The sequence below is a fragment of the Lolium perenne genome, chromosome 2 (genome assembly GCF_019359855.2).
Source record: "Lolium perenne isolate Kyuss_39 chromosome 2, Kyuss_2.0, whole genome shotgun sequence".
NCBI lineage: Eukaryota > Viridiplantae > Streptophyta > Magnoliopsida > Poales > Poaceae > Lolium > Lolium perenne.
In genome coordinates this window covers 7,237,971-7,264,957 of record NC_067245.2, presented here as the reverse complement: position 1 = coordinate 7,264,957, position 26,987 = coordinate 7,237,971, and the positions used below count along the sequence as shown (strand labels likewise).

At 44.0% G+C, this 26,987-nt stretch overlaps 2 protein-coding genes and 1 long non-coding RNA gene across 3 annotated transcripts; 2 read left to right on the top strand and 1 right to left on the bottom strand.

The window, feature by feature from the left end:
- Positions 1-409: 409 nt before the first annotated feature.
- Positions 410-3,334, top strand: LOC127331036 (uncharacterized). Its single transcript, XM_051357114.2, has 9 exons — positions 410-752; positions 831-969; positions 1,075-1,287; positions 1,377-1,521; positions 2,088-2,238; positions 2,316-2,425; positions 2,502-2,599; positions 2,726-2,795; positions 2,984-3,334. Exons 1-9 carry the CDS (start codon positions 524-526, stop codon positions 3,071-3,073), a joined length of 1,245 nt encoding a protein of 414 aa, XP_051213074.1. The 5' UTR covers positions 410-523; the 3' UTR covers positions 3,074-3,334.
- Positions 3,335-3,822: 488 nt separating this feature from the next.
- Positions 3,823-7,217, bottom strand: LOC127331037 (probable glucuronosyltransferase Os04g0103100). Its single transcript, XM_051357115.2, has 4 exons — positions 6,090-7,217; positions 5,357-5,606; positions 4,813-5,028; positions 3,823-4,139 (listed from the first exon to the last, which is right to left on the bottom strand). Exons 1-3 carry the CDS (start codon positions 6,827-6,829, stop codon positions 4,858-4,860), a joined length of 1,161 nt encoding a protein of 386 aa, XP_051213075.1. The 5' UTR covers positions 6,830-7,217; the 3' UTR covers positions 3,823-4,139; positions 4,813-4,857.
- A 16,561-nt stretch (positions 7,218-23,778) lies between these two features.
- On the top strand, positions 23,779-24,812 carry LOC127331035 (uncharacterized). The gene is made up of 2 exons (XR_007869542.1): positions 23,779-24,434; positions 24,516-24,812. It is a non-coding gene; the product is annotated as an uncharacterized lncRNA (long non-coding RNA).
- Positions 24,813-26,987: the final 2,175 nt, after the last annotated feature.

Genomic DNA, 26,987 nt, shown 5'->3' with positions numbered 1-26,987 from the left:
GTAGGGTGGCAATGGTACCTTAGCACACTAGGGTTCAAACCCTATGTTTGAAACTTTGGTGTGTCATAAAGTTAAAATATTATTTGAGTGAAGGCGACGTTTACATCGATAGCGAGATAGCGAGACATTTGTGGTGACTCCGTCAATCTCAACATCCGATAAATAGATTGCTTGAACTCGGTTTCTTGAAAGTGCTCGTACGAGAGAGTGTGCACGCTCGTGTATTCATAGGAGTGAATGTATATTTTTCTTTTCAAGAATCTGCAGCGTGTTTGGTAAAAGAAAACTCACATGGCCGTGCCATGTCTTGCATTATAACATTTCTTATGTTATATAGGTTTATTTCATAGTCACTGACCGGTGGGCCCAAGGCATCGGGTGTTAAGCAGCGTAAGCCGCATCGGGATTTAGGGTTTCTCCTCCTTTCGCCTCCCAATCCCCATACCTCCTCTCCTCCTCTCTCCCACTCCGGCGGCGGCGGCAGCGGCGGCGGCGTACTCCAGCGCAGAGAGAAGAACCGGCCATGGCGACGATCGTGAACACCACGGAGGAGGAGCCGATGCTGGCGGTGGTGCGCTTCACCGCCGAGCTCGCCTGGGCCGACGCGGGGCCCGACGTCGCCGAGCCCGAGGTGGCCCGCCTCTGCGCCGAGGCGCAGCAGCACGTCCTCGCCGCCCGCTGGCTCGACATGGCGTCCCTCATGCTCGCCTCCGCCGACCTCCTCCTCCTCTCCCCCCGCGTCCCGGACAAAGGTCAGCTCACCCCTCCCTCCCTCTCTCCCCGCCCCATCTCCCTGCTCACTCCTCGCTCACCCTACCATCGTGCCGCAGATCTCGAGTGCGTCCTGGCCATCATCTGCAACCTCGTCACCAAGGCCGGATCCGACGAGGAGGCGCTGCACATCGCCGAGGCCATCTGCGCGAAGCTCGTCCAGCAGCCGGGGGAGAAGCCGGCGCTGCGCGTCAAAGTGTAAGCTTTTAACACATCAACTCCGCGCGCGCTACCCCACTGTAACTGCTTCTATCCCTACGATGCGCTATCCTTACCCGCCCTCCAATGCATGTATCTCTGCAGCCTGTTCAGCCTGTACAACCTGCTGCCGAGCTCCTACGGCAAGGCCTTCGTCTACAGGAAGGCGCTAGAGGTCGCCGCCGCCGGGAAGGCTGCGGACTGCGTTGTCCCCAGCTTTAAAAACATCGACGCCTTTGTCGGTGACTGGGGCATCGGCAAGCTGGAGCAGAGGGACCTGTTCCTCGCCGTCGCCAGGATTCTCAAAGACCAGAAAGGGTGCGACACATACCCCCAAGTTCATTGCTTTTACCAATCATGTGGCAGGATTTCACATTGATGCAATGCAATCTTGTTGTGATTGACAGCATGAGCAAGGAGTACTTCAACTTTCTGAACAAGTACCTGGCCACGTTTGATGGATCAAGTGACGATGCCGAGGTGATTGGTGAAGCAAAGGAAGAAGCTGCTGCAGCAATCATTGAGTTTGTGAAGTCAGCTGATCTCTTTCAGGTACTCCTATCCTTTAGTTAACATCTCTGTTGCCAGGTCTTCTCTTTGTGTGAAAATAACTTTGTGAAGAGATAGTGCGTACTGAGTTTCATTCCCTGTGAGCTATTCATCACTGTCTCCGTATCAGAACCGTGATGCAACTTGTCGTTCTTCAACCATATTACCAAATATGAATTTAGTTACAACATGCCAGCATTAGCTATACAGCCTGCAATGTGCCAATGTCTTGTCAACCCTGAATTTGTGTGATTATAACATTGTGGTGAGCATGTCCTGTACAATCTTTCTGTTTAAGATCGATATACAATCTTTCTGTTTTGGATGGATGGTTTATTTCTTTCAGTCAATTTGGCCCACTGCTACATCATTTCGTTGCGTTGGATTATGGCTCTAGTACCGCTCTGTATGGTGCCGTGTCTTGTATGCCAGCATAGTTCTGAAACTCTGGCATATATCGACTTTTACTCTATACAAACTATACATCTGTTTAGCATGCCACTTAAATGACCTTGCGCCTGTACTTTCAGTCCATGTAATTTATTTATGGAAATATGTTCATCTTGCAGTGTGATCTGCTCGATATGCCAGCTGTTGCACAGCTCGAGAAAGATGAGAAGTATCAATCAGTTTACGAGCTATTAAAGATATTCCTTACTCAGAGGCTCGATTCCTATTTAGAGTTTCAGTCTGCTAACTCTACCTTGCTGCAAGGATACGGTATGTCCTGTTGAACAAATACTAACAACTTTATGTTACTTCATTTTGTTTGTTATCTAATGATGGGTCATTTACAGGACTGGTTCATGAGGATTGCATAACCAAAATGCGGCTGATGTCTCTGCTTGACCTGAGCAGCCATTGCTCTGGCGAAATCCCTTACTCCGCAATTACGAAAGCACTTGGGGTAATTGACTAATCATGCCTTCCTATTGTTGATCACTTACTGTAATGTCTTATTAACTTTTCTTGTTCTTTGTTAGATCAATGATGATGAAGTGGAATATTGGATTGTGAAAGCAATTTCATCCAAGATTTTGGACTGCAAAGTTGATCAGCTTAATCAGTTTGTCATTGTCAGGTATTTATATCTGCAAGATCTTTCTGGCCATTGTTCATAATTTAGTTGTGCATCACGTTTTGTGCTCTATATTACAGTGTTATGTTCTTTCTTTTGTTTAATGCATGCTCTTCTATGTAATTTCAGTCGGCATACTGAGAGGATCTTTGGGATACCACAATGGAAGAGTCTACGTTCAAAGCTTGGAGTTTGGAGGGTAAGCCTCTTGCAATTATCTCCTCTCGGATTTACAGCTTGATAATTTGGAGTTACAGTTAGTTCAGCAAACGAATGCATAGCTTTCCCAGTTTCTTATGAATGCCAGAAGTGTTGGATTCATATTTTACCATGAAAAAGTGCTTACCATGAAACTGATTTAGTTTCCTTGTAAAAAATATACTGCAGGGAAATATCGCAAATGCTATCAGCACTATCCAAGCTAACAAGGTGGCTGAAGATGGTGCACAGGGGATGCAAGGAGTGGCGACCCGCTGATTGGAGAGGAAGTTGCTAAATTGAGATCATAGCCTCGAGATTAGATGCGCAATCATTTTGTACTAGATATCTTGTAATCCAATATACTTCCTACCTGTTACCATGGTTGCTAGATTTTGGTTGCAACAGCATGCCTAAACAAATTTCATGTTGCATGAATTTTGTAGACAAAACCATGCTTAAAGTCAGCCATTACTTGTTACACAAAGTCCTGATTGTTCATACTGGATGCTTGTTTATCATGATATTGTTTCTTTCCAAGGTTTGGCTTTGGGATTCGTGAGAATCTATCTCATTTTTGTCATGCCGAACATACTGTGCGACTTTGCTGAATGTTGTGCTATAGTTTGAAGACCGGTTAAGAACCAAAATTGCCTCATGTTCCTACAACATTATTTCCAAGTAAACTATGTCCTGGGTTTATCTGGTTTAAGTGTATGCTCAAACAGCTCGAGCTTAAGGTGATGGTTGTTTCAGATTGCCTGTTTCTGGTCCAGCGGCTCAGGTCGCCAGCACAGGATCGCAGCTTCGTGGGTGTGGTGTGCCAGGACATCAAGCTTCTTCGTTCAGGCTTCACCACATTTTCGATTAATCATGTCTCTCGTCATAGTAATGAATCGGCACATATTCTTGCTCGTTTGGCTGAGCATTTTGTTTCTTACTTAGTCAGGAACTTTGCCCTGGAATGTATCCGGAGAACTCTATGTAATTTTGCTGTTTGATTAATAAAGTGCCATGATCTCAAAAAAAAAAAAAAAAACAGCTCGAGCTTTGGTATTTTATTGAGCATGTACCAAAACTACACAGAACTATGCGAAATCTCTGAACTTTGTATATATCACCTTTTTGGATTTTCCAACTCAACAAATGAATACAAATCACGACATGTACAATTACATGGCAAAGAGCCAAGAGCTGCCAAACTAGTTCTCCATCCTACAAAATATCTCCCAGAAATGGACTGAAATGTGTAGCACCGTCTTGTCAAGAGCTGATTCCCGAAGGTAGTCAATCTGGAATGTGCTTGTTAAGCCCAATCTTCAAGGCTTAACTGCTATGTAAATGCCTGAAACAAAGTACCACCAATTGGGTTTAGAAAGGCCTGAAGAGATTTGCACAAATATACTGCAACTATGGTACAAACTTATTCCGAGGCAGAAGGGAGATGAACGCTAACATATGCATAGTCAAAGTTCACCTTAGGGTTTAAATGATCAACCGGTTTTAGTTTGTTGTTGTTTAAATAGAGCTCAGTAGCAGTTTGAAGTTTGAACCACATTCTTCATTGAATTGACTTCATGAATATACTGCAAATTATCGGAAACTTGCAAATTGTTTTGTAATAAATTGACCCAATCTAGCAAACATTTTTAATACACAGACGAAAAGCAAGCTTTTAATGAAAACAAGGAACTGTACAGTGACTAAAAGGCAGCTGTACACACCGTAGTCCCTGTCAAACAAGGACACCGGGTAGATGAAAATTCAAAGGAGTCTCAATCAGAAGACAACCATTTTAATATACCGAGCCCTACAAGGCACATCTTCAGCAATTTTGTGGAGAAAATAGCATTGGAATAAAGAGACAAGACAAACAGAACCGAATGACACTCGTGTATGCCCGCTAGCGTCAAGTTGAAGGATGTAAGTGCGCAATCAGTGAGAAATAGCTAAGAAATCAGGATACAGATGTGGAGAGCGAAAGCAGAGTACGCAAATGGATTGAAAAGTAAACCAACCTGTCAAGTGAGTTAGTGCTTTGATGAACAGAGCTGTTGATACTACTATTTTAGAGGAATAATCACATCCAGATTCGTCGAAACTCGCCATCCTTTAGGATAGACGAGACTCTCAGATCCAAATGGCACATGCCAGTTCATTATTTGAGAGCAGTCAGCAGGTATGCCTTCCATCTGGCTTTCATCCTCCACTAGCTGCTCCACAAACGTGGTTCCCTGCAAAGTAACAAGAATCCAAGCTGTTATAACAATGCAGAGAGGCATTGGAAACAAAGTCCAAGCAAAGGGATCTCTCATTTGTTTGATCACCACCATGTGGCATGTGTTAGATGGCTACATAGAACTGTTTCTTATTCTTATTTTACTCCAATGCCAGCTTTCATTTTATCTTAAAATCCCGCCATATCCAGTATCCGGTATAATAGTTGGTATGAGACAAATCGTCGATCAATTAAATGAATAATACAGACACAGTACTGGCCACTAGGGTACTTGAACATAGTATGTGAGGTGAAGGGATTTAAAGGCAAATAAAGGATCTTACTTGGAAACCCTGCTCAACCATCTCCGGATGCCGGATCGAATTCCAGGCCAGATGGGACCTGAGTTTGGAATCCCAGAGCATGGTGCTGTTGAACGCAAAACCCGACATGGCGACATGAAATCTCTGGAGCTTGTTTCCTTCCCCACTTGTGTGCCACCCCACAACTTGGTTCTGCTTACATACGGGGCCTTCCAGCACGACATTGCTACCGCCGTCAGAGATCACTGGAACAGGCCATGTGCCAAACCTCCTAATCATTGACAGGCAGCAGCGAAGTCAATAAGTTGGATCTTTAGGCATCATCAAATTTTATCCAGTGATACAGAGCACATAAGGTTTGAAATTCAATGCAACCAACTGAATATTTGCTTGCAGTATTCACAGGGCCGCTGTTCTAGCTAACATGGTAAATTACTACCGGTACTGAATCATCAATGGCAAGCTAGGAAGCAAATTAGTAGTGATTACTGAATCAGCGAGAAGGAAAATGCTACTCGAATTATCATCAATGGCAACAGGGAGTAAGAAATCATAAAGTTGCGATCTTTGACTCGGTTCAGGCAATTCGATGCGAAACTCGTTTTGCCATCCTAGTAGAAACCATAAACTAACTAGTATACCAAGGATCTTAGTACTAAGACATCAATCAATCAATCAGCAATTTTTACCAATTCAACGCATTTGACTGAATCTGAATCAGAGAAATTGGAGCAAGCAAATGGCGGGTGGGCACCTGATGTGGCGGAGGCGGTCGAAGAGGTGCAGGGAGTAGACGCCCTCCTCGTCGGCGAAGTAGACGACGCCGTCGAGGCGGTGGTTCTCGACCACCTCCAGCCCCGCGTTCATCTGGTGCGAGCGGTAGTCGACGGCCGCGGCGGAGGCGTTGAGGTTGTCGCAGCAGCCGACGTAGCGGTGCATGACGGCGGTGTGGCGCAGCGCGAGGGCGGCCTCGGCGGTGGGCTTGCCGGCCTCAACGACGACCCAGAGCAGGGGCGCGCGCACGAGGCGCAGCGTCTGGCCCAGCCGGCTGAGGTAGTAGGCCTGCGACGCCCGCGCGCGCGTGGGCGTGATGACGATGAGCAGCTTGTCGCCGCCGCGCTCGGCGGGGGCGGCGCCGGGGTTGGATTCTTGTTGTTGGTGGGGTATGGGGAGTTGTTGCTGCTGGAGCTGGTTGAGCTGGGAGGCGGCGTTGGGCGGGACGGGGAGGTGGGGGCGGAGCGGGAGGTGGGAGAGGAAGTGGAGCAGGCCGAGGAAGGAGCCGAGGAGGAAGAAGGCGGCGAAGCGCGGGAGCGGGCGGCGGGCGAGGAGGAAGAGGAAGGGGTGCCTGGTCCCGGGGTGGTGGTGCCTGGGCGAGGAGGCCGAGGAGCTGTGGCGGAGCGGCGAGGAGGGCGGGGAGGAGGCGGCGAAGGGGTGCTGGTGCCGCAGCAGGTGCTGCGACTTGGCCGGCGAGTGCGGCCGCCGGATCGACGCCATCAATTCGCCCCCAAGATCAGTGCTTCCGAGAAGGCAAGAACTTGCTGAGAGAGGCCGGCGGGCGGGATGACGGGGTTAAGAAAGAGGGGAGTTGGGCGGAAGCTGGCGGGATCAAAGAAGAAGAAGAAGAAGCAGGAACAAGAATGGATCGCGGCGCGAATGGCGGGGTGATGTTGAAGCGGAGAAGCGAATGGAATGGGAGAAGGTTGGTGCGCGCGGTTTGGTGGAGGCGAGTCGGAGGTCGCCGTGGACCAGAAGAAGTAGAGGAGGCGGAGAGGGAGAGGTTAGGCGGAGGAGAAGGAAAGATGGATGGAAGGCGAGAGGAAGACGACGACGCGGGGCAGCTGAGAGCTGACGCTGAGCGAGGAAAGGGCAACGGAATGAGAGCTACTGCTCCATTTCGATCTGCAGGGGCTGTACTTGTACGTAATAACGAGGAAGTGTTTAATTTGCTCCAAAAAGAATTTTCCATTTCGAAAAAAAAAAAAAGAATTTTTGGATATTTCGGTGACGATGGAATAATCGGTAGTTTGACTTTAGGGTGTGATTAATTCTGAGTTTACCAGAACTAACTTCGTTTTTAGCAGAATTACTCCATAGAATCTCATAGGTTGTAACGCATCATTATCACAGATCACGAAGCAAGGCAAACGATTCGAAGATATATTTTGTAGTACTTACAACCTCACTTGCAGCTGAATGATTTTAGTTGTAACCCAACTTGCGACTGGAGAAAATTCTAAGAGCTGCAACCCAACTGAATAAATGTTGGACACGTTTGCGTTTTCTAATCGGTAGTTTGACTTTAACCAGAGGTTACTTTCTAATTTGGAAAATTATTTTATGAAGTTGATACACCAAGATGAATTTGTGAACAAGGTCCCATAAATTAATTTCCATTTTTTTACTTCCTCCTTTCTTCTTAGAAGAAGAACACCTATTTGGTTTTGCTGAAACAATAGTTTGACCAAGAGTTCATTTGTTACAAATAGTGCGTTTATTTATTTCTTCAATTTTTTTTTAAATAAAATAGTGGGTTTTATGTGACATCAAGTGGTGCCGCCATTACACACATTTGTTCATCATTACCGATTTGTTCACCTTATTTGGTCATATAAGATGAACAACTTGTCTCATGATGCACATTTCATGTTTCTATTTTCTCTCACTAATTTTATTTTCAGTTTGGTATTAGACCTCCACATTTTGGCTCGCTCGATAGTCAACTTGCACATTTTAGTAAGACGGTGGCTACAGACACGAGTGAATGGGAAAACACGGGCTATTATGTTGTTGGGGAACACATTTGGAGTTGGACGGATGATGATGCCTCTTAGAAATTCATAATACCTCCGGGTGGCGTCCTCTGGCAAAAAACAAGGATAGGCCGACCTGGGACAAGACGTTAGGGCAACGGAATGAGAGCTACTGCTCCATTTCGATCTGTTCCGGTTGTACTTGTACGTAATAACGAGGAAGTGTTTAATTTGCTCCAAACAGAATTTTTGGATATTTCGGTGACGATGGAATGCTGGGTCCGTTGGCGTTTACTAATACTCGGTAGTTTGACTTCAGTGTTTTAGTGTGCGATTAATTCTCGGTTTACATAGGACTAACTTTGTTCTAAGTAGAACTACGCCATATAATCTCATAGATTGCAACTCACCATTATCACTGACCATGAATCAAACTAAACGGTTCCGAGATATTTTTTCCTAATTATTACAATCTCACTTGCAGCTAAAGAAAAAATCTCACGAATCACAATGCAAATCCGACGTTGTAAAAATTTCCTTGACTTTAACCAACATCTATTTTTTGATATTTTGATATCTGGTTTTGCTGAAACAATATTATTGACCAGGAGTTCATTTGTTACGGATAGTGCGTTTATTTATTTCCTCATTTTTGTGACATGAAGTTGGTGTGGCGAGTACAAGTTCATTTCATCATTATCGATTTGCTCACCTTATTTTTCATATAAGATGGAAAAATTGTCACATGATGCACATTTCATCCCACTCACCGGTAATGTCATGAGTTCCTAGGTTTCGAGGTTCGAAAGAGGGTGGAAGAAGGAGAGTGACGGTTGGATGCAAGGTTTAGAACGGAAGTCCATTGTCGACGGATATGTTTCCCATATTGTCAAAGCTAGGATGGCATGCACATCATCCTGTTATATTTACATGATGGGTTTAGTCGTTTTAGTTATACATATACGGTCATATTGGTAACATGTATTTCAGTCAGAAGTGCCAAGTGGGGTGATGGCTACAGAGGAAATTCAAACAAACCAACGGCGCTTGGTCTGCCAAAAAAAAATACAATGTGGGCGTGAGGTGCAATTTGAGTGTCCAAATTCAAGAATACACAATCCAAGAGGCACTATATACCGTGGAGTTGGCAGCTGTATCGTGCACACTTGTGTTGCGTTATTCCCCGGTAATGGACTCACATATAGAATTGGTTTCCTTGACTGTCTGCCCAAATATTTACATTTTTTTAGTCACGTGTCATTTTCAGGCATATTGTCCATCCTAGACGGAGTAGTTACAAAAGATCACGGCCATTAGAGATCCTCCAAGTAGATTATTGCCGCAAGGCGCAAGCTAGCTTTTTGCTCTAAGAAACGCTCCTCAAAGTAGGAGGGTGGTGATGATGAAGTACTATCACCATCCAAATTATGAGGCGTTTTGGACGACCAGGATACGGTGGACATGGGTGTATCTGTTTATTAGAGAATTGAAAAAAAATGGTATTTTAAAGTTTCAGAAAATAATTCACGTACATATATATTATCTTTGTACTTACCGGTGTAAAAATTTAAGGCAAAACATGACCATACGTGGCCTGCACAGGGAAAATAAAAACAAAAACTTAAATTTATGTAAATGATAAAAATCTACTAATCATTATAGTGTTGTTTGGTCATTTTGCCATTTTTATGTAAGCCACACAAAATCATATTTTTCTTAAAATTTACACCAGCAAGCTTCAAGATAATATGTACATGCAAAATTTCACTTCTTGTTTTCGAATTTATAAATAGCATATATTTTAAATTTTGGAAAACTGGATGTGCCTAGAGCCAAGTTCCGCTAGCATTTTCCTGATGTTTTGATAGACTATTTTAGCCTTGTTGCTAGTTAACCCAATAAGATGGTTAAACTGGACCCCTCTCTTCACCACTTATTGGAGGCGGCATGACGTCTTCCCGCACCATCCAGACGTTGACTGACGCCCACCAGTCCTAGGGTGTTGCGTTCGAGTTATGTCTTTTTGTTTGGATTTACCTTGGACATGTTTGTGTTATGGCCCTATAGGGCATTTTTTCCCTTTTATTTGAAGCTTGTCCTCGTACGGTGTATGCTGTGGTTGATTTATTTATTATGGAACGAAAGCATGTTTTGAGGTTTTTTTTTTTGAAATGGGGTGATGCCCCGGCTTCTGCATCATGATGGTGCACACGGCCTTTTATTAAAATACGAAAATATTATTATTGTTTACAAATCACGCATCATCGAGGATTGATACAAGAATCAACCATCGAAAAAATAAACTATTGAGACTACGGATCAACATAGCCTTCTAGTATGCCGCCAACCAGCCTGGCACAAGATATCCTGAGCGACCATCAGGAGCCGTGTGCAGCCAGAAACCATGGCATCCCGCTGTCCCTCCGGAGAGAGTAGAGCCCAAAGCTGGACCCAATGGAAAACCATATGGATATCCTGCAAGAAATGAAAAGAGGGTTTGTTGTTAAAAATTATGACATTTCTGCTCCTCCAAATAGCCCAACATAAAGCAGAAACCCCAATCCGGATATATGCTTTAGATTGTCTATCTACTCCATTTAACCAGTTACCAAACATATTGGTAATATTGGTGGGAGGTGGAAGACCATAGGTAAAGTTAACTGTACGCCATAATAGTTTAGCTAAAGGACACTCAATAAAAAGGTGTTGGATGGTCTCCTGTTCCCCACAGAAAACACATTTTGTACACCCATTCCAATGACGTTTAGCTAGGTTGTCCTTGGTTAACAACACCTTGTTACTCAAGAACCACATAAATTTTTTAATCTTTAATGGAATTTTAACCTTCCACAGATATTTTTTTAATCACACATAAGATCTTCATACATCGACTTTACGGTAAACACGCCATTTGGTGTAAGATCCCATATAAAACGATCTTCCTCGTCAGATAATTGTACTGCCATTAATTTTCTACATAATTGTAACCATAGATTCCATTTGTTACCAGTTAAAATTCTTCTAAAAGTAATATGCAGGGGTGTTTGACCTAACACTTGTGCAACTGTGACATTTTTATGATGGGCAATATTGTACAACGACGGGTATTGTTGGGCCAAAGAAGTTTTGCCTAACCAGATATCTTCCCAGAAGCGGGTCTGCAATCCATTACCCACTTTGAAAAAACCCCTAGAAAAAAACTCCTGTTTAACCTCCATGAGACCTTTCCAGAATGGAGAATCAGTCGGTTTGACTTGAACCTCCGATAATGTCTTCTGTCTGAGGTACTTGTTATGTAGCAACTCTTGCCACACCCCATCCTCATTGAGAAGTTTAAAAAGCCATTTGCTCAAAAGACATCTGTTTTTGATCGCAAGAACTTCAATACCCAATCCCCCTTGGTCCTTTGGTCTACAGACAATGTTCCATTTTGTAAGCCGGTATTTTCTCTTATTTTCGTCGGACTGCCAAAAGAATCTAGATCTATAGAAGTCCAAACGTTTCCTTACCCCAACAGGTATTTGTAGGAAAGATAACATAAACATCGATAAACTAGTTAATACTGAATTAATAAGCACTAACCTATCACCATAGGATAACAGCTTCCCTTTCCAGCATCCTAATTTACCCTCAAACCTTGTTTCTACCGGGTACCAATCTGCATTTCTAAGTTTTTTGTAATGAATTGGAATACCTAGGTATCTAAAAGGAAGTTGACCAGCATCACATCCAAAGATCTGCTTATACTGCTCCTCCTCCTCTTTTGCCTTTCCAAAACAAAAAATTTCACTCTTATGGAAATTAATCTTGAGACCCGATAGTTCCTCAAAAAGACACAAGATGAGTTTCATATTGACAGCTTTATTGAGGTCATGTTCCAAAAAAAGAATAGTATCATCAGCATATTGTAATATAGAGAGACCACCCTCAACTAAATGAGGAATTAATCCTCCGACTTGACCATCATCTTTGGCTCTTTCAATTAAGATGGCAAGCATATCCACTACAATATTAAAAAGCATAGGAGACAGCGGATCCCCTTGCCTTAGACCTTTCCTTGTTTGGAAATAATGACCAATGTCATCATTTACCTTCACCCCAACACTACCTCCTTGCACAAATTGTTGCACTATTCTACCCCATACGGGGTCAAAACCTTTCATCCTAAGTGTTTGCTGTAAGAAAGACCATTTGACCTTATCATATGCTTTTTCCTAAGTGTTTGCATGTTTTGAGGTGGAAACACGAAAGACCAGCTCTTTGTTTTGTTGCGACGTAGGCACGCAAGTACGGGAACCAGGGGTTAGGAGTGGAGAGCAGAATGAGAAAAAGGGAACCAGGGATTGGACTCCATGGTGACACGGATTTGGAACCTCAGGAAGGGGTGCCCTGTTGACGCGTTTTACGTAGGACGTTGTTGGTTCCTCTGTGTGTGTGAAGGGCGCTATGAAGCAGTCGCATTTTACAGTAGCTGGCAAATCCGCGTCCGGCGGCGCTGCTGGAACAGACTAGCCAAAGCTGAAAGCGGCCGGAGTCGAGCGAGCGCGTGAGGCCCACGGTTCCGTTATCTTCCCGAGCCGAATCAGCTACGCCACGCACCGCCGGTACGTACGTAGTACGGTATGGCACCAACGTCCGGCGGACTGACAGCCCAAGATGTCAAATGTGCCAAATCCATATATGCAGCCTTCACTTTGTTGAATATCGTTGCCGGTTAATATATGGTTGTCTGAGCTCGAGGCCATGCATGGACAGCCCTCGCACTTTACCACTTCATACATTTTTTGAGTTTCGATTTTTGATTTTTGATTTTTGATTTTTGAGGAGCTTCTCGCAACTTATCCCACCACGGCTTTGGCTTGCACGCGAGGCCACCATGGAGAGCCCGAGAGAGCCTCCTCTTCGTCCACCCATTCTGGTCATGGGCGGAGGGAACGTCCAAATAATGGGTGTACACACTTGTCTAGAAAGCATAGTTTAGTCATGCTTTCTAATTTATTTGATGTACGTTGCTCTATGTATCTGAACTATACACATTTATTGAAAATTTTCACAAAAATAACGGGTGTACACTTGTACACCCATGTTCCCATGTAGCTCTGCCCATGCTTCTGGTATATATGTGGAAAGTGAAGGACGCTTGTGCATGCTCGGCTTCCCCTACAACTCAAGGAAGGGAGGCTGCCGGTGCTCTAGGGACACAAGGATGTGAGAGTGGCAATGGTTGTGGGGTGGCGTGGGCAAGGACAGACTGCCATCAATATTGTCGCTGGACTCCAACGCGTGCCATCGATGGTGGCACACAAGACTAGCCATCCACACACCAGAATTGGCGCGGCCACTGAAGTCAAGGCGAGTATTGATGGCGCCACAGTGACCAACGCGAACAGAAGGAGAAGCGGGCCCGCACCCGCTGTCATGCGGGCCCGAGCCAGCAGCGGGAGGACACTCATGTGTTCCCTGTTGTGTCAGCAACGACGCATTTGCTGCCTAAATTTGGGCAACAAACGGTTGCCACATACACATCGGTCCATTTGCGTAGAGCTGCTGGGTTAGGTTTTTCATGGACTGCGTCAGTCCGTTTGCGTCGGATTCGGACCACGAGGGCACTAGTTCCCGTTATTCGGAAAATTTGAGAATGATACGAGCTTCAATAGATTTGAAAAAAGTATACATATGAAACAATGTACAATTGAAGAGTGTAATATCTCACCTGGACTATGTTGTATTATGCGCTACAAAATAACAAAATCTACAAGAATTGGACGCGGTGCTCCGTTCACGTACACACGTATCTGTATTTTTTTTTAATGTATAGTAGAACACAATGTATTCTGGTTTCAGACTTTACACGATTGGAGTATATATCACTAGTAGGAAAAAAATCCTACGAGCGGTGTGTAACAAAAACAGACTTATTGACGTATATTCGGCACGCTGCCGGTATTGTTATACTTTATTGGCGGCACGCCAGACTCCACGCCGTCTGTACCAGATGTACTAGTGATGTAGCACCTATATGGTGCGCCACAAATACATACTATTTGACATCCAAAAAATTTATGGAGAATCTTAGCCAATGTTCAGTATTAAGGACCTAAAAAACCTGACATAGTTGAAAGTATTAATCGATGAAGAAGACTAGCTATATATTATTAGCAACCTAAAAAATGTGACATGTTTGACAGTTTTAACTCCAACAAGAGTTCTTCCACCCCTTAATGCTGAGGGAGAGGCGGCCATCCATATCCACCGTGTACGGGCCGTTGCTGGCGCTGCCACCTTCCTCAAAGCGTACTTCAGCCACATCCTCATCAGGGATCTCATGGAGGCCAGCCACTGCAAAAAATAAGAGAATTTAATTAGAGGGATTTCCTACAAGTTTAGACATAAACGATTGATAATTTTGGAGGAAAATAAACCATACTGTGCGTAGCCACATTCATATTGGTCAAGCACATCACAAAAGGCACCCCAAGGTAGTTCCTCCGTTCCGAATAACTCACATTCCATGCTGAAAATTTGTTCTAAATTAATGTACATTCGAGCTTTGTAATCAACAATGACACAGGAAACGAAGCAGTCCTTCATCTTCTATTGAATGTCATCACTTTCAATGTACTCAGTACTCGTATCATGGAAATGTTGAAGTAATACTAATAAATGCAGTACTAATTTATCTACTACCTCCGGATCGGTTTAACAGGCGCGCACGTAATTCAAGAATTTACTTTGACCATTATTTTAGTCAATAAAATATGGAATATATGTCACAAAAATTATATCCTTGGAAACCTTGTTTGAATACGAATCTAATGGTATAAATTTTGTAGACATATAATTTATATTTTGTTGACCAAATTAATAGTCAAACTTTGTCTTAAACTGCGTGCGCGCCTGTTAAACCGATACGGAGGGAGTAATTTTTTTCTAGGATGTAGACTAAATCAAAATGGGGGAAGTAGGTATCGGCTAGATGTTGAATTTGTGCGAGGTCCTCGAGCTCATACTACATAAGATTGCACCTTTGGGAAGACAATGCAAAATTCAGAAGGGTGTTCCTCTTGTTCCTCCTCTTCCCGTCTTCCTCATCCGCTTCTTCATCCTATTCTTCCTCACCATCATCAAAGTTGAATATCGCAATAAATAGCTTTGGCACTTCTCCTATGGAGAAGCATATCATTTCTCCTCTTGTGAGATGGTTTCGCATAACGATTCGGTTCCACCAGGTGCCTCCCAAGCAAGACCTTGATTGACTTTTATGGACATCAACATTTGTATGTCCACCCATTTATGAGAAATGGCACACTATCTCCTATAAGTTCATTAAACTGTAACCTTATGCTGATTAAATAAATGACAATGTACTAGAAAATATATACAAATGTATGATAAAGACTAGTTTGTTATAACACTGAATTCTCGAAATGCCCAGGTGTCATGTCGCTACAGAATCGGGAGCCAAGAGGGCCCTGCTCATGTGCATTCATGCATACTTGGCGCAGTGCCATATCCCGTCCACAAGAAACACAAGCTTCTAATCTATTACACAATGTTCATCATATTAATGTAATATGCACAAATTCATCTAACTACACATTTTCTAATCACAATGTCACTTAAATCAACAAGCAATGTCATGTAAATGAACTAACATATTTTATAATCACAATGTCGTCTTACTACACATTTTATTATCACAATATTATCTAAATCAACTAATAGTGCCATCTAACTAAATCAACTACAAATAAATTGGTGAGGTGGCGCGAACGGTTGGCGAGGGGTCGAGCAGATGCAGACAGCGATGGCGAGGATGTGGCACGAATAGCGTGGATGCAACACCGGATTAGGGGGCGGGGATGCGGGTGGCGGAACTTTTGGGGAGTGGAGTGGGAGGGGGCTTGCATGTGTGCTTTGTGTGTGAAGTTCGTGGGACGCGGCCGCGTCGGTTGGGCTGAGCCGCACGGAACTGGCGGCGTGGCCCATTTGGCCGCGCCACCAATACGTCTTGTGTACCAGAAGTTTCAACCCAGCCACACCACCAGTTTTTGGGATTAGCCAGGCGACTTGGGCCACCAGATTGGCGGCGTAATAGGTTTGCCGGGCGCAGCCGATAGTGAAATACTGGTGCCTTAACAGATTTCGGCATGCCATCACGATTTTGGCCAATAGGTGTGACACTTTTAAGATGGCCGCTACTATTATTATATTTTTTTATGCCTATAAGCTATTTTGTACTAGGAATTTTCTGAAACTTCAAAATATATTTTTCCATGTTCTGCTCTTGACCGATCCCTCTCCCTCTCTTCCCAGCTAGCCTAGCAACAAACAGTCACAGCACGCAAGGCAAAGGTACGAATGGAATTAGCTTCCTTCTTCTCGTTGGCTTTGCCAGCAGCACTATACTATACCTTCCCCCTCCCCCTGGGCACATGGACCAGATCGATTCGCATCTTATCTGTTTTGTTAACCAGATAATACATACGTACGTATATAAAATGAAGACATCACTGTAGTATATACCCACGACTCAGGGGGCAGGGCAAAGTCTCCCGCTGGCCGTGCTCATGTCATTGTCATCCATGTTAGGCATATGCTGATCGCCACATCCTACGTGCATCAGTCAACGACTGATATATATTCCTTGTGTCAGTCGGCGGCCAATCACATGTACTACTTGCATGCCACGACACAGCCTTTTCATTAGGTGTTAATCGTTGGGCATGAATGCCAGTGATGATACATGTCTAGCTGCAGTTTCACACGTATTTTGACAACCAGGCCAAACCAGCAGAGGGGTTCAACGCCTAATAAAAAGCATAACACATCCCGTAGATCAAGAATTCAAGACACCACACCATACACAACAAATCAAGCAAAGGCAAACCCACCGGAATTTGACATATGGAACATGCATGAGGCGGGTTTTCATGCTCCCGGCCTTCTAAATAAGGCCCTCCTTTCTAAATGTGTTATACGCTGCTAGTTTTTTTTTTTTTTTTTTTTTTTTTTTTTTTTTTAAGAAACACAGGTCGAGACTCCCTTTGCATCGAAGAGACGATTTTATTTGGATTTATGGAACAAAGATCCGCCAAAAGCATGCATGATAAAACCCGAAGCCACCACTCAAAACCTACAAAATCAACAATGGGTGAAGAACATGCCATTAGGGCCTTATGCCCTAAAACACAAAACAACGACCAACTAGGTAATTACAAGGGGCATCACCAAGTCACCCTGTGGCAAATCAGGACCACACATCTAGTCTACCAGACACTCGACGTTCACCTCATGTACTTCTGTCAGCTCTAGCAACCGTTGGTTCATTTTCAGATCAGAGTTCCGTATAGCCCTAGCTTGCTAGGACTGTCATCGACGCCACCATGGGGCCAGCCAACTCCCTTGCCCTGCGTGAGTTCGTCACACCGCACCCGCCACCAAGGCCCCGCAGCACCATGCCACCAACACGCCTTGATCGATGTGGAAGATGCACACCACTCCACCCCTACCTCCACCATCCATCAATTGCTCCAAAAATCATGCCCATGAGAGAGAGAGAGAGAGAGAGAGAGAGAGAGACGCCAAAAGTGCCACCATCATCCGATCCGGGATATTGAGATCTTAGCCCCCGCCCCCAGAGCAGCATGAGTGAGTAGACACAAGCTTCAACGATGATGCCTTCAGCAAGATAGTGGCACAGATACGCCATAGTCACCCGCCATGATCGGAGTCGGAGCTCAGTATTCACCAGATGTGCCTCCCAACTCGCAACCGAGACTGGATGTGGGATCCTAGCCGGCCGACCACCTCTGACGGAAGAGGAGGCCACCACCGCCATCCGGGGCCAGAGTCCCCTAGCGTCCTCAAGCTATGGGCCTAGCCCAGGAGCACCTCCGGGTGCCGTCGTCGGAGTCGAGAAAGCTGCATATCGTGGCCCGTCGGAACCCATCTGGAACTAAACTAGGTATGCCTCGCGCCTCCCACTACCGCCGGCACACCGGCACACCCCCATCGTCACGCCTCCGCAACCTTGCTGCCGATTGCATGGAGTGGTCGTCGCCGCTGCAAGCCGATCATGGCGGAGGAGATCCGTAGCCACCGCCGCGTCACACGGCTTTGCTCGGTGACGACCGGGTGGCAGCGGTCGGAGGGGAGCTGCTCGAGGTGGGGGAAGAAGGGAGGAGGCCGGTGGAGCGCTCTGCGCTACTACAAATAATAACTTACATATTTTCGCCAACTCAAGGACTAAAAAAAATTGAGATTACATTTTTTTGAAAATAGGAAGTACCCGGGCTCTGCATCGATGAATGCATATAGCCTATTGTACACGGGGGCGTATGTATTTGGAAGGAGAGTCTGCAAATTTGCTTGCATTTATTCTGATACATATGCCAAGAGTACGGACATGTATTTCCGCACCCTTTATTTATAATGCATTTTGAATATATTTAAGAAGTTGAACAAATATAAAAAACGTCTCATGTATATCTTAACATGTTACATGCTCGCAAAGTTGTTTCAGCAAAAAACCGACATGTTTTGTGCCCTTTATAAAAAAGATAAATTTTGGTGGTAAAATAATCTATTTTTTTGAGACATTTTTTCCCTTTTTACAAAATTCACAAAATATCAATTTTATGTGAAACTTTACGTGCAGATATAGAACATGTTCCTCTACATGCAAAACAAATTTCCTAAATTTTAGCTTTTAAAATATGTTTTGTACATACCAGGTGTATATACACCCGAGATCAATTTTGAGTTTTTGCCAACCTTTTTCGAAAAATAACAAGTTTGCTTGCTTGCACCCGGAACAGCACGATCTTCAGCATCTTTTCCGGTTTCAGCTGACAGAGATGGATATGTGGGTCGTCCTTTTCCCCATCTTCTTTGCCAACTCGATCTTTCCTTCTTCTTCCTTCATACTCGAGCTCGCACAATGCATAACTGAGTGATCCATAAGCGAAAATGGGCAGAGATTTTCTTTTTTAAATTGAACTCGAACTGTTCGCTGATGTAAGAGTAAGAAAAGAGTAGAGTGAGCGACACATCATCATACACCAAAAACAAAACGTAAAGAGAAGAAAGCGAAGGGTGCTCCTAGATAAAGCCCAAGGAGATGGACCAGGGCTCGTCTCGTCTGTATACTGCAGATGAATACAGTACCTCGTCCTAAAAACCAGTAGCTTTTAGGCAAGCTTTTCTTCTTGGCCGATCCCTCGCTTTCTTCGCAGCATAGCGCCGCGTACAACTGGAGCAAGCAAGGAACTCTCTCTTCCCAAATTCCTTCCTCTCGCACCGTCGCTATACCTTGCGGCCTTGCCTGTCCTCCCGGCCGTTGCTAGCTGCACGTGGACCAGATTCGCGTCAATGCCTATCTTATCTATCTGTTTAACTTAATTACCTCCTCGGCTTTAAATTAAGTGACACTGTTTTTCTTCAAATGAACGAACCTACACACTAGAACATGTCTAGATAACATGTATATCTAGATTAAATCAGACTCAAGTTACCTAAGTTAACTCGGAACGAAGACAATATAACCTCTTAGTAGTGACTTTCCATCGACAGCCGATGGAGACACTTATAGTGATTTTGTTAATCTAAGGATCCGATTTTTCGGCTTAGTGTTTCGAAGATGCTTATAGAGGTTCTTATGTACTTGTTTAACTTAATTACTTCCTTGGCTTCAAATTAAATGACATAGTTTTTCTTTAAATGAACGAGTCTAACACTAGTAGAATAAATATAGGTACATGTACATCATTGTGAACTCTTAGTAGTGAGTTTTCCATCAACTGCCGATGGAGACGTCTATAGTGATTTTAGCAATATGAGGGCCTGATTTATCGGCTGAGCGTTCCGAAGATGCTTATAGAGGTAGTGTGTTATATATGTATAGGCGACCAGATTTCCGCTGATGCCTATCTTATCTGTCAGTCAACTAATAGTATATCATGGTAACCCTTAACATCTGAGATCGGTGTAATATATATTTAGCCGACCAGAACAAGCAGGCAAACATGCATACGCCTGACTGCCCAGATAACACACATTATGAACAGCACGTAGCTAGCTGGGCGGGCTCATGTCGTCCATGTTAGGCAGAACCGTACGTAGTCAACGACTCATCTTTCGCTTGTCTGTCGGCGGCCGATCACATGTACTTACTTGCATGCCACGAGGCAGCCTTCTAATCATTGGCCATGCGGTGGCACTGATTGTCAACGACGGCCAAAAAAACCGGCAAATGGAATGCTCACCGATTACCAATGCAAAAACAGCCGGAATTTTGCCGACTAGCCGAGATTTGTTTTCTAAGTTCGTTTGCTTGGAGATCCACTGAGACAACACGATCTTCAACTCTTTTTCGGTTAGAGGCTTTCAGCGATTGATACATACGTGGATCGTACGTCCTATTCTCATCTTGTTTGCCAGTCTCTTCTTCTTTCATGCTACCAAACACAGAATGCAATCAAAGAGTGACCTATCAGCCGAATATGCGAACGCAGAGATTGTAACTAAAGTAAGCAGAACTCCATCTTTTCCCTGACGTGGTAACAAGAATAGCAGAGTGAGTGACACATCATCTTGCACCAAACAAAAGGTAAAGGAGAAGAGAAGGGTAGTCCCACATACAGGGCACGTCTTCTCAACCAGTACTAAACGATTTTCAGTAGATGGGATGTTTTAGCACCACAAATGCACAATTATGAGGTATAAGAAGTGGAATTCACTCTATGAAAGGCAAATATCCCTGCTTATCATTAAACAAAACCTGCAAAAAAAGTGACTAAGCTCCCACCTAGCCTGAACACAACAACAAGCAAGACTAAACTGTCACTCCCTCACAAGACAGAACTGAAGGAACAGACTACACATTTAAGAGAAACCAAAAGCAACCACACCTTTGAGCAAACGAAAACACTACGATCTTGTTCTTCTGAGTAAAGCCTTCATCTTGTTTTTTTGCATCTTCTAATCGCCCATTCAAAAACACCCTGCATCCTCTTACTCCATGACAGGGGCCACGACTGTAGGAAAGATCAAGCGGAAACTGAATCAGATGGCATCTTAATGACTTTGCCCTCGAAGATCGACTTGTTGCGAATGGTTCATAAAGAGCACATCACAGCTGCAGAACCCACCCACACCACATTAAAATTGTGCATCACTCCATGCCTGGTTAAAGATAGTAAGTCTAGCAATGAATGGGGACTTGCTGGCCAGCAAATAGAACTTCTAACTGAAGTTCACACAAAATCTATTAGAGATCGAGTGAATTCCGCTTTAAAAATATTGCACCAAACTACCAAAGGAACGAAGCGGTTTGGCCTTGTAATATGTTTGCTAATATAAAGATGATACTATGGGAGGTGGCAATTTGGCTCATAGGAGCAAATGCTCTCATTATATAAAATAATTAAAAAACAATTTTAAAAATGTTAAAAAATTCTGATATAAATTTGTTGGTGTACATCTTGACATTCTATGTTAGTGCACAAATTTTCGTGGAGAAACAACATTTTATATGGCGTGTGCAAAAAAAACAAAAAAATATCCTGTACGTAGTCGTGTTATAGCATCAAAACTTGTCTTTTTTACAGGAGCCACAATTATTTTTAGTTTTTTTTGAAAACTTGTGTACCAACATAAAATATCTAGATGTACATGTAAAAATTTAGTTTAGAATTTTTTGACACTTTGAAATGTGGATTCACATAATGGGAGCATATGCTCCTATGAGCCAAAGTGCATTTCCCTGATACTATGTGGCATGCTTATGTTTTCCATATATAGGACCCCTATTAAACTGGTTGACACATGCATTGTCAAGCCTCATCTTTGCCGACCAGCAAAATGACTAACGCAACTCGCGCGTAGAGACCAAACGAAAGCACAGCGTACCAGAATGCATCAATGCGGACCGACCAAACTCTCGACCTGATTTTCCTGAGCTCCGCTTGGTCTGGAAACGAAGCAAGGCCTCAACGCTTTTCCAGCTTCAGTTGACAGCGATCTGAACGGAGACAGAGATGGATCATCATCATCATCATCATCATCATCGATCCCCGTCATCTTTGCCAACTCGCGCGTCTTCCTCTTTCATACTACAGGTTGAGTTTGTTCAGTGAGTCATCAGCGGCAGAATCCCAATACAACTAAGCAGAACAAATAAGTCGAATCCGAAGATTCTGACTTTGTGCCAAAGACAATTGCACAGGTCGCCATGTATATAATAGGACCGATTTGGCGATGTGCGCGAGTGACTCATCATTATAATCATGCACTGACAGAAAATAAAAGAGGACCTGAGAAATATATTCTACCGTTCAGACACTTTACGTTCCGGTGTGTTATGTGTACGGTATTACTCCCAGCTAGCCTTCCGAGTATGGAAAGCATGGTCTTAAAATACGTGCTGAACCGCGTAGATTAAAAGGGGACCTAAAACACGGTCTAGAAATATATGCTGCCCCCAGGGGCATGGAACGCATGGCATGAAGAGGAAGAACAATAGTGTAGCCGGCAGCTGGCTATAACAATTTGCCACATCATCTATAGTTAACTTATAGCTAGCATGTACAATAGTAAGCTACAAAAGTGTAGTACTTTTACAATACATAGTCTATCTTGTAGTCTCACATAGTACCTAGAAGCATGTGCTAGAGCTGGCTATTAGATAAGAGCACACTTTTCATTCTCTCTTCTAATCTCTCTCATCCAACTAAGCAAACTTATAATATTTTATTTTTTATAGCCAACTGACTGTACCTTATTGTACTTGCTCGAAGGAAATGTCGGATAGTAAATATACAGTCTCGTAACGGAATTTCCAGCACTTGTATTTTATTCTAAGATTAAGTTATTGTTGAACAAGGAAAAAATTCGGATACTATTATAAAGGATGAGATCAATTCGGAAGCGCTTTTTATTCTAGCCGACATATTTTTTCTGGTCTAATTTATAACTTTCTAATATTGGTCATGCATCCAAGTACCTTCAGAGCTGTATCCTCTGACTAGTGTAGCCAATGTCTTTGGAAATTAGTTTCATGGTATCGATCACAGGTTTAGAACGCATATTAGGGTGGAAGTGCTTGCCGTTATATGGTCACTTTTGCTGTATAGAAATGACAAAGTTTTTAATGATAAGAATTATTCTCTCTTGCAGGTTATCTACAGATGTACCGGTACTCTACGTTCGTGATCTACGCTACAGAAGGTGGCGAATCGTAATCTGTTTATGGAGGTCTGTACACGATTGGAGGCTACGGCGAGAGATACTATTTTCCAACTTGGGTGGCAGCATAATCTACGGATCGGGCCGCCAGTGGTTACCCAGGCGCTTGCACAGTTACTCATTATTGATATGTACAATGCTTTTTTTTATAACTTTTTAGAACTTGTGGATTCTCAAACTTTGACGGCTGTATGCATCTTGGTTATGCAGATACCAGGTGTAATTGCTTATTTCGGATAATAAAAACGTCCATTATAAAAAAAGAACTTTCTAATATTTTATTTTTACCTAATTCTATCTACGCTCCGGAGGTTAATAACGGAACGAAGGACAAAGAGGTCTCAGGAATGGAAACGGTTGGCAGGTTTCGTCTTTGTCTAAACTACTCTGCTAGTTTAGTATACTAGGAGTACTAAAGGGATGACAAAAGCGGCCATGAGTTCCGACCCGGCCGATTGGGACCTGGCAACGCGCGAGGATGATATCGTCGCCCTCAGCTTGCGCCGGGAGATTCGTAGCTAATATAGCGTCAGTTCAATACGCGTTGGATTTTCATATCCGCACCTCGCATACGCGGCTTTATACAAGGCCACCACGAAACCATACTGAACTCGCATTTAACCTCATTTATTAGCACGGTGCATGGTAGCTAGCCGTATGCTCCTGTAGATCTTCTCCATCCTCTGGATCTTGTGCATCTCAGGCAGCAAAATCGGCCTCTCCAGCCATCTCATGACTCCACCTACCCTCTCTCTCTCGCTCATGTACATGACGGTGGGGAGAACGGGGGCGGCCGGAGGCGGCCGGAGCCGGGAGCACGACGAAGCAACGGAGAGGGAGGCGAAGAGCTCGCTGGCTTCATCCTCTCGGTCGACGAGGAGCTCGCCGAATAGGCTAGCATACCCAGCGCCGGTAAAATCATGGCTTCGTGCTCATGGCCTGATTCGCGGAAGTTCCTGTTCGCCCAGAGAATCTCTGCTTCGCTGTTGTCCTGCCCAGATCCATAGCATCTGGACATCTTGGTTCCAAGCCAGGAAAAATGGCCATTGTTTCATGCGCTGGGTTTCTAGAGAGATCTATCATGGCCATCCCATATCTGCTCGGTGAGGATTTGACTCGATTTACTACAGATTTTTGGTTCGTTGTTGTTTTGGATCCATTTTGATAGTATTCTGTTTTTCCAGAAATTTGCCCGTTGATGATTATCCACTAAACTTGTTCTAAATTATTGATGAAATCATGTTGATTCTTGGGGTTGTTTGGTGGATAATTTTGAGTTTGGGGAAGATGATATTCCATTGAATTTATTTTAAATTATGGTTAATGACACAATTAACTGTGATACCGGTTCATGTCGGTTTTGGAAATTCAGAGACCACTGATGTGTGCATGCTGAAAGTTGTATTCAGATTGAATGAATGTTGATTTAGAATTGAGCTAGATGAAGCTATTTTCATTATGAGAAAAGATCCTTGTGCTTTTGTAATTGCTGAATATTCAGTAATTCTTTTATCTTGGAGATATCATGAAATATTTCAAAAATAACCAAGTGCAGTTCAAAAAAAAAAAATGCAGATTTTAAAATCAGAATATATGACCCATGAAGTAATTAATGTATTACAACATTTTTACACGAATGTGAATTAGTAGTACAACTTTTTTATATGGTAAAAATTTGGAAAGGATCTATTTGGAGAACTAGTAGTAGTACAACATTTTACTGTAGAAAATTGAAAAGAGCCATTTGATGTTGTACATCATTTTTACACAGCTGTGAATTAGTAGTACAACTTTTTTACATGGTAAATATTTGCAAAAGGAGCCATTTGAATAAATAGTACATTATTTTACTATAGATAATTTGGAAAGAAGCTATTTGATATAGTAATATATTATTTTTTACACGGATGTTAATTAGTAGGTGGAGCAAACATGACTGTGTGTGAAATAAAATTCTTCCACGAATTAAATTAAGGGAAAAGCTGGTGTTCCCCCGGAAGATTACTTATCAAATCCTCCGGGTCCTGCCAGGCACGCGGTGTGTTGTGGTCCACGCGCACATGGGTGGGTCCCGCTGAACCAAAGGCAGAAAATATCCCGTCCATCTTCTTCCTCGCTTCCATGCGCGCGGCCAAGATCCGCCTTCGCCTGGAGCCGCGTCTGCACGCGACGCCGTCGGTCAACTCCGCAAGAGCCACCGTCCGCCGCTCCCGCTCCTCCCCGGCCGGTCGCCCGGTCGCTGGCCGCCGCTCCCGCTTTCGCGCCGCGGAGGACTCCGGCAAGGAGATCCGTCTGAATCCGCCACCTGCCGTGGGGCAGCCATGCTTTGAATCGCGCGCGCGCCGCGCTTCCATGGGGATCCCACGGAGCTTGATCGCGCGCCACCGAGCAGAGCTCGTCGTGTCTACCCGATCCCCGTGCTGGCTGGCTGGCGTCCCGTGACGTGGTGGCGAGATTTTCTCCGTCCTCCGCTCCCCAACCATGGTCGTCATCCTCCTCTTCCCCTTCCCTCTAGCCGCAAGTCAACGGCCGCCCTTGCTAACGGCTCCTCGGCGTTTTTTTCTCAGGGGCGTGATGCTACAATAGCAAAAAAAATTGCTACAATATTTTTGTTTTCTTGCTACTATACCATATTTTTTTTGCTACTATGTCTCCGGCGAGTATCCGGCGGAATCAGGTTTTGCTACATTTGTTCTAGGTTTTAGCTATAATAGTATACGTTTTTTGCTACAAGTTCTCCGGCGAGGTCTCCGGCGAGACTTCGATGAGGTCGGTTTTGCTACAATAGCAAAACAAAGTTGCTACAATCTTTGTGTGTATTTGCTACTATAGCATATATTTTTTGCTACTAAGTCTCCGGTGGGTCTCCGGCGACATCTCCCATGTAGTCTCCCATGAGTTCGTGTTTTTAGGTGAAAATAAATTTTGCTACAATTAAAGCGTTTTTTGCTACTTTGGTACATCATGGTAGCAAAAGTGGGAGAGAGGGCTGGTTGGTTTAATCTGACGGCCGAAAACATTCCAGATCAACAGATCGGACGGTTGGGGACCCGGGGGATTAGATTTCTAATCCCCCGGGGGACGCCCAGCACTTCCCTTAAATTAATGACTAGATATTTAATGGTCAATTTATGGACATGTTCTGTCCTTAGAGCAGTTATTATTGCTCTGAGTGGCTAGAGTTGCATGCAGGTCAGCCGAGCCCCGTATTAAAGCCTCGTCCATCCTACACGAGAGTTAATGCTAAGCGCGTGAAATGAATACCACGAATACCTATCAACTAAATCGCTGAATAAAGACAGAATACACACTTAGGCCTTAATACATTCCTAATCTTGAACCACCGGACGGGCTCGATATCATCCTCGCCCGTTGCCAGGTTCCGTTCAGCATTTTCGCCATGAGTTCGTCATAGTGCTTTGGTTTAGAACAAAAAACAAAATAGCGGCTGGTTTCAGTAAACAGGCCCCAGGCCGGTCTTCTTGCATCCATGCATGCTGCCCAAGATTTTTGCCATATTTATCGGTGGGCTCAATTCACTAGTACCGGGGGCAGACCGAATCCATCGAAACCCACAAGCACCAAGCGAGCGGCCCATACAGAAAACTATCACCGACAGTTGTTATTCCACGCTAAATGAAAACCCCATACAGTCC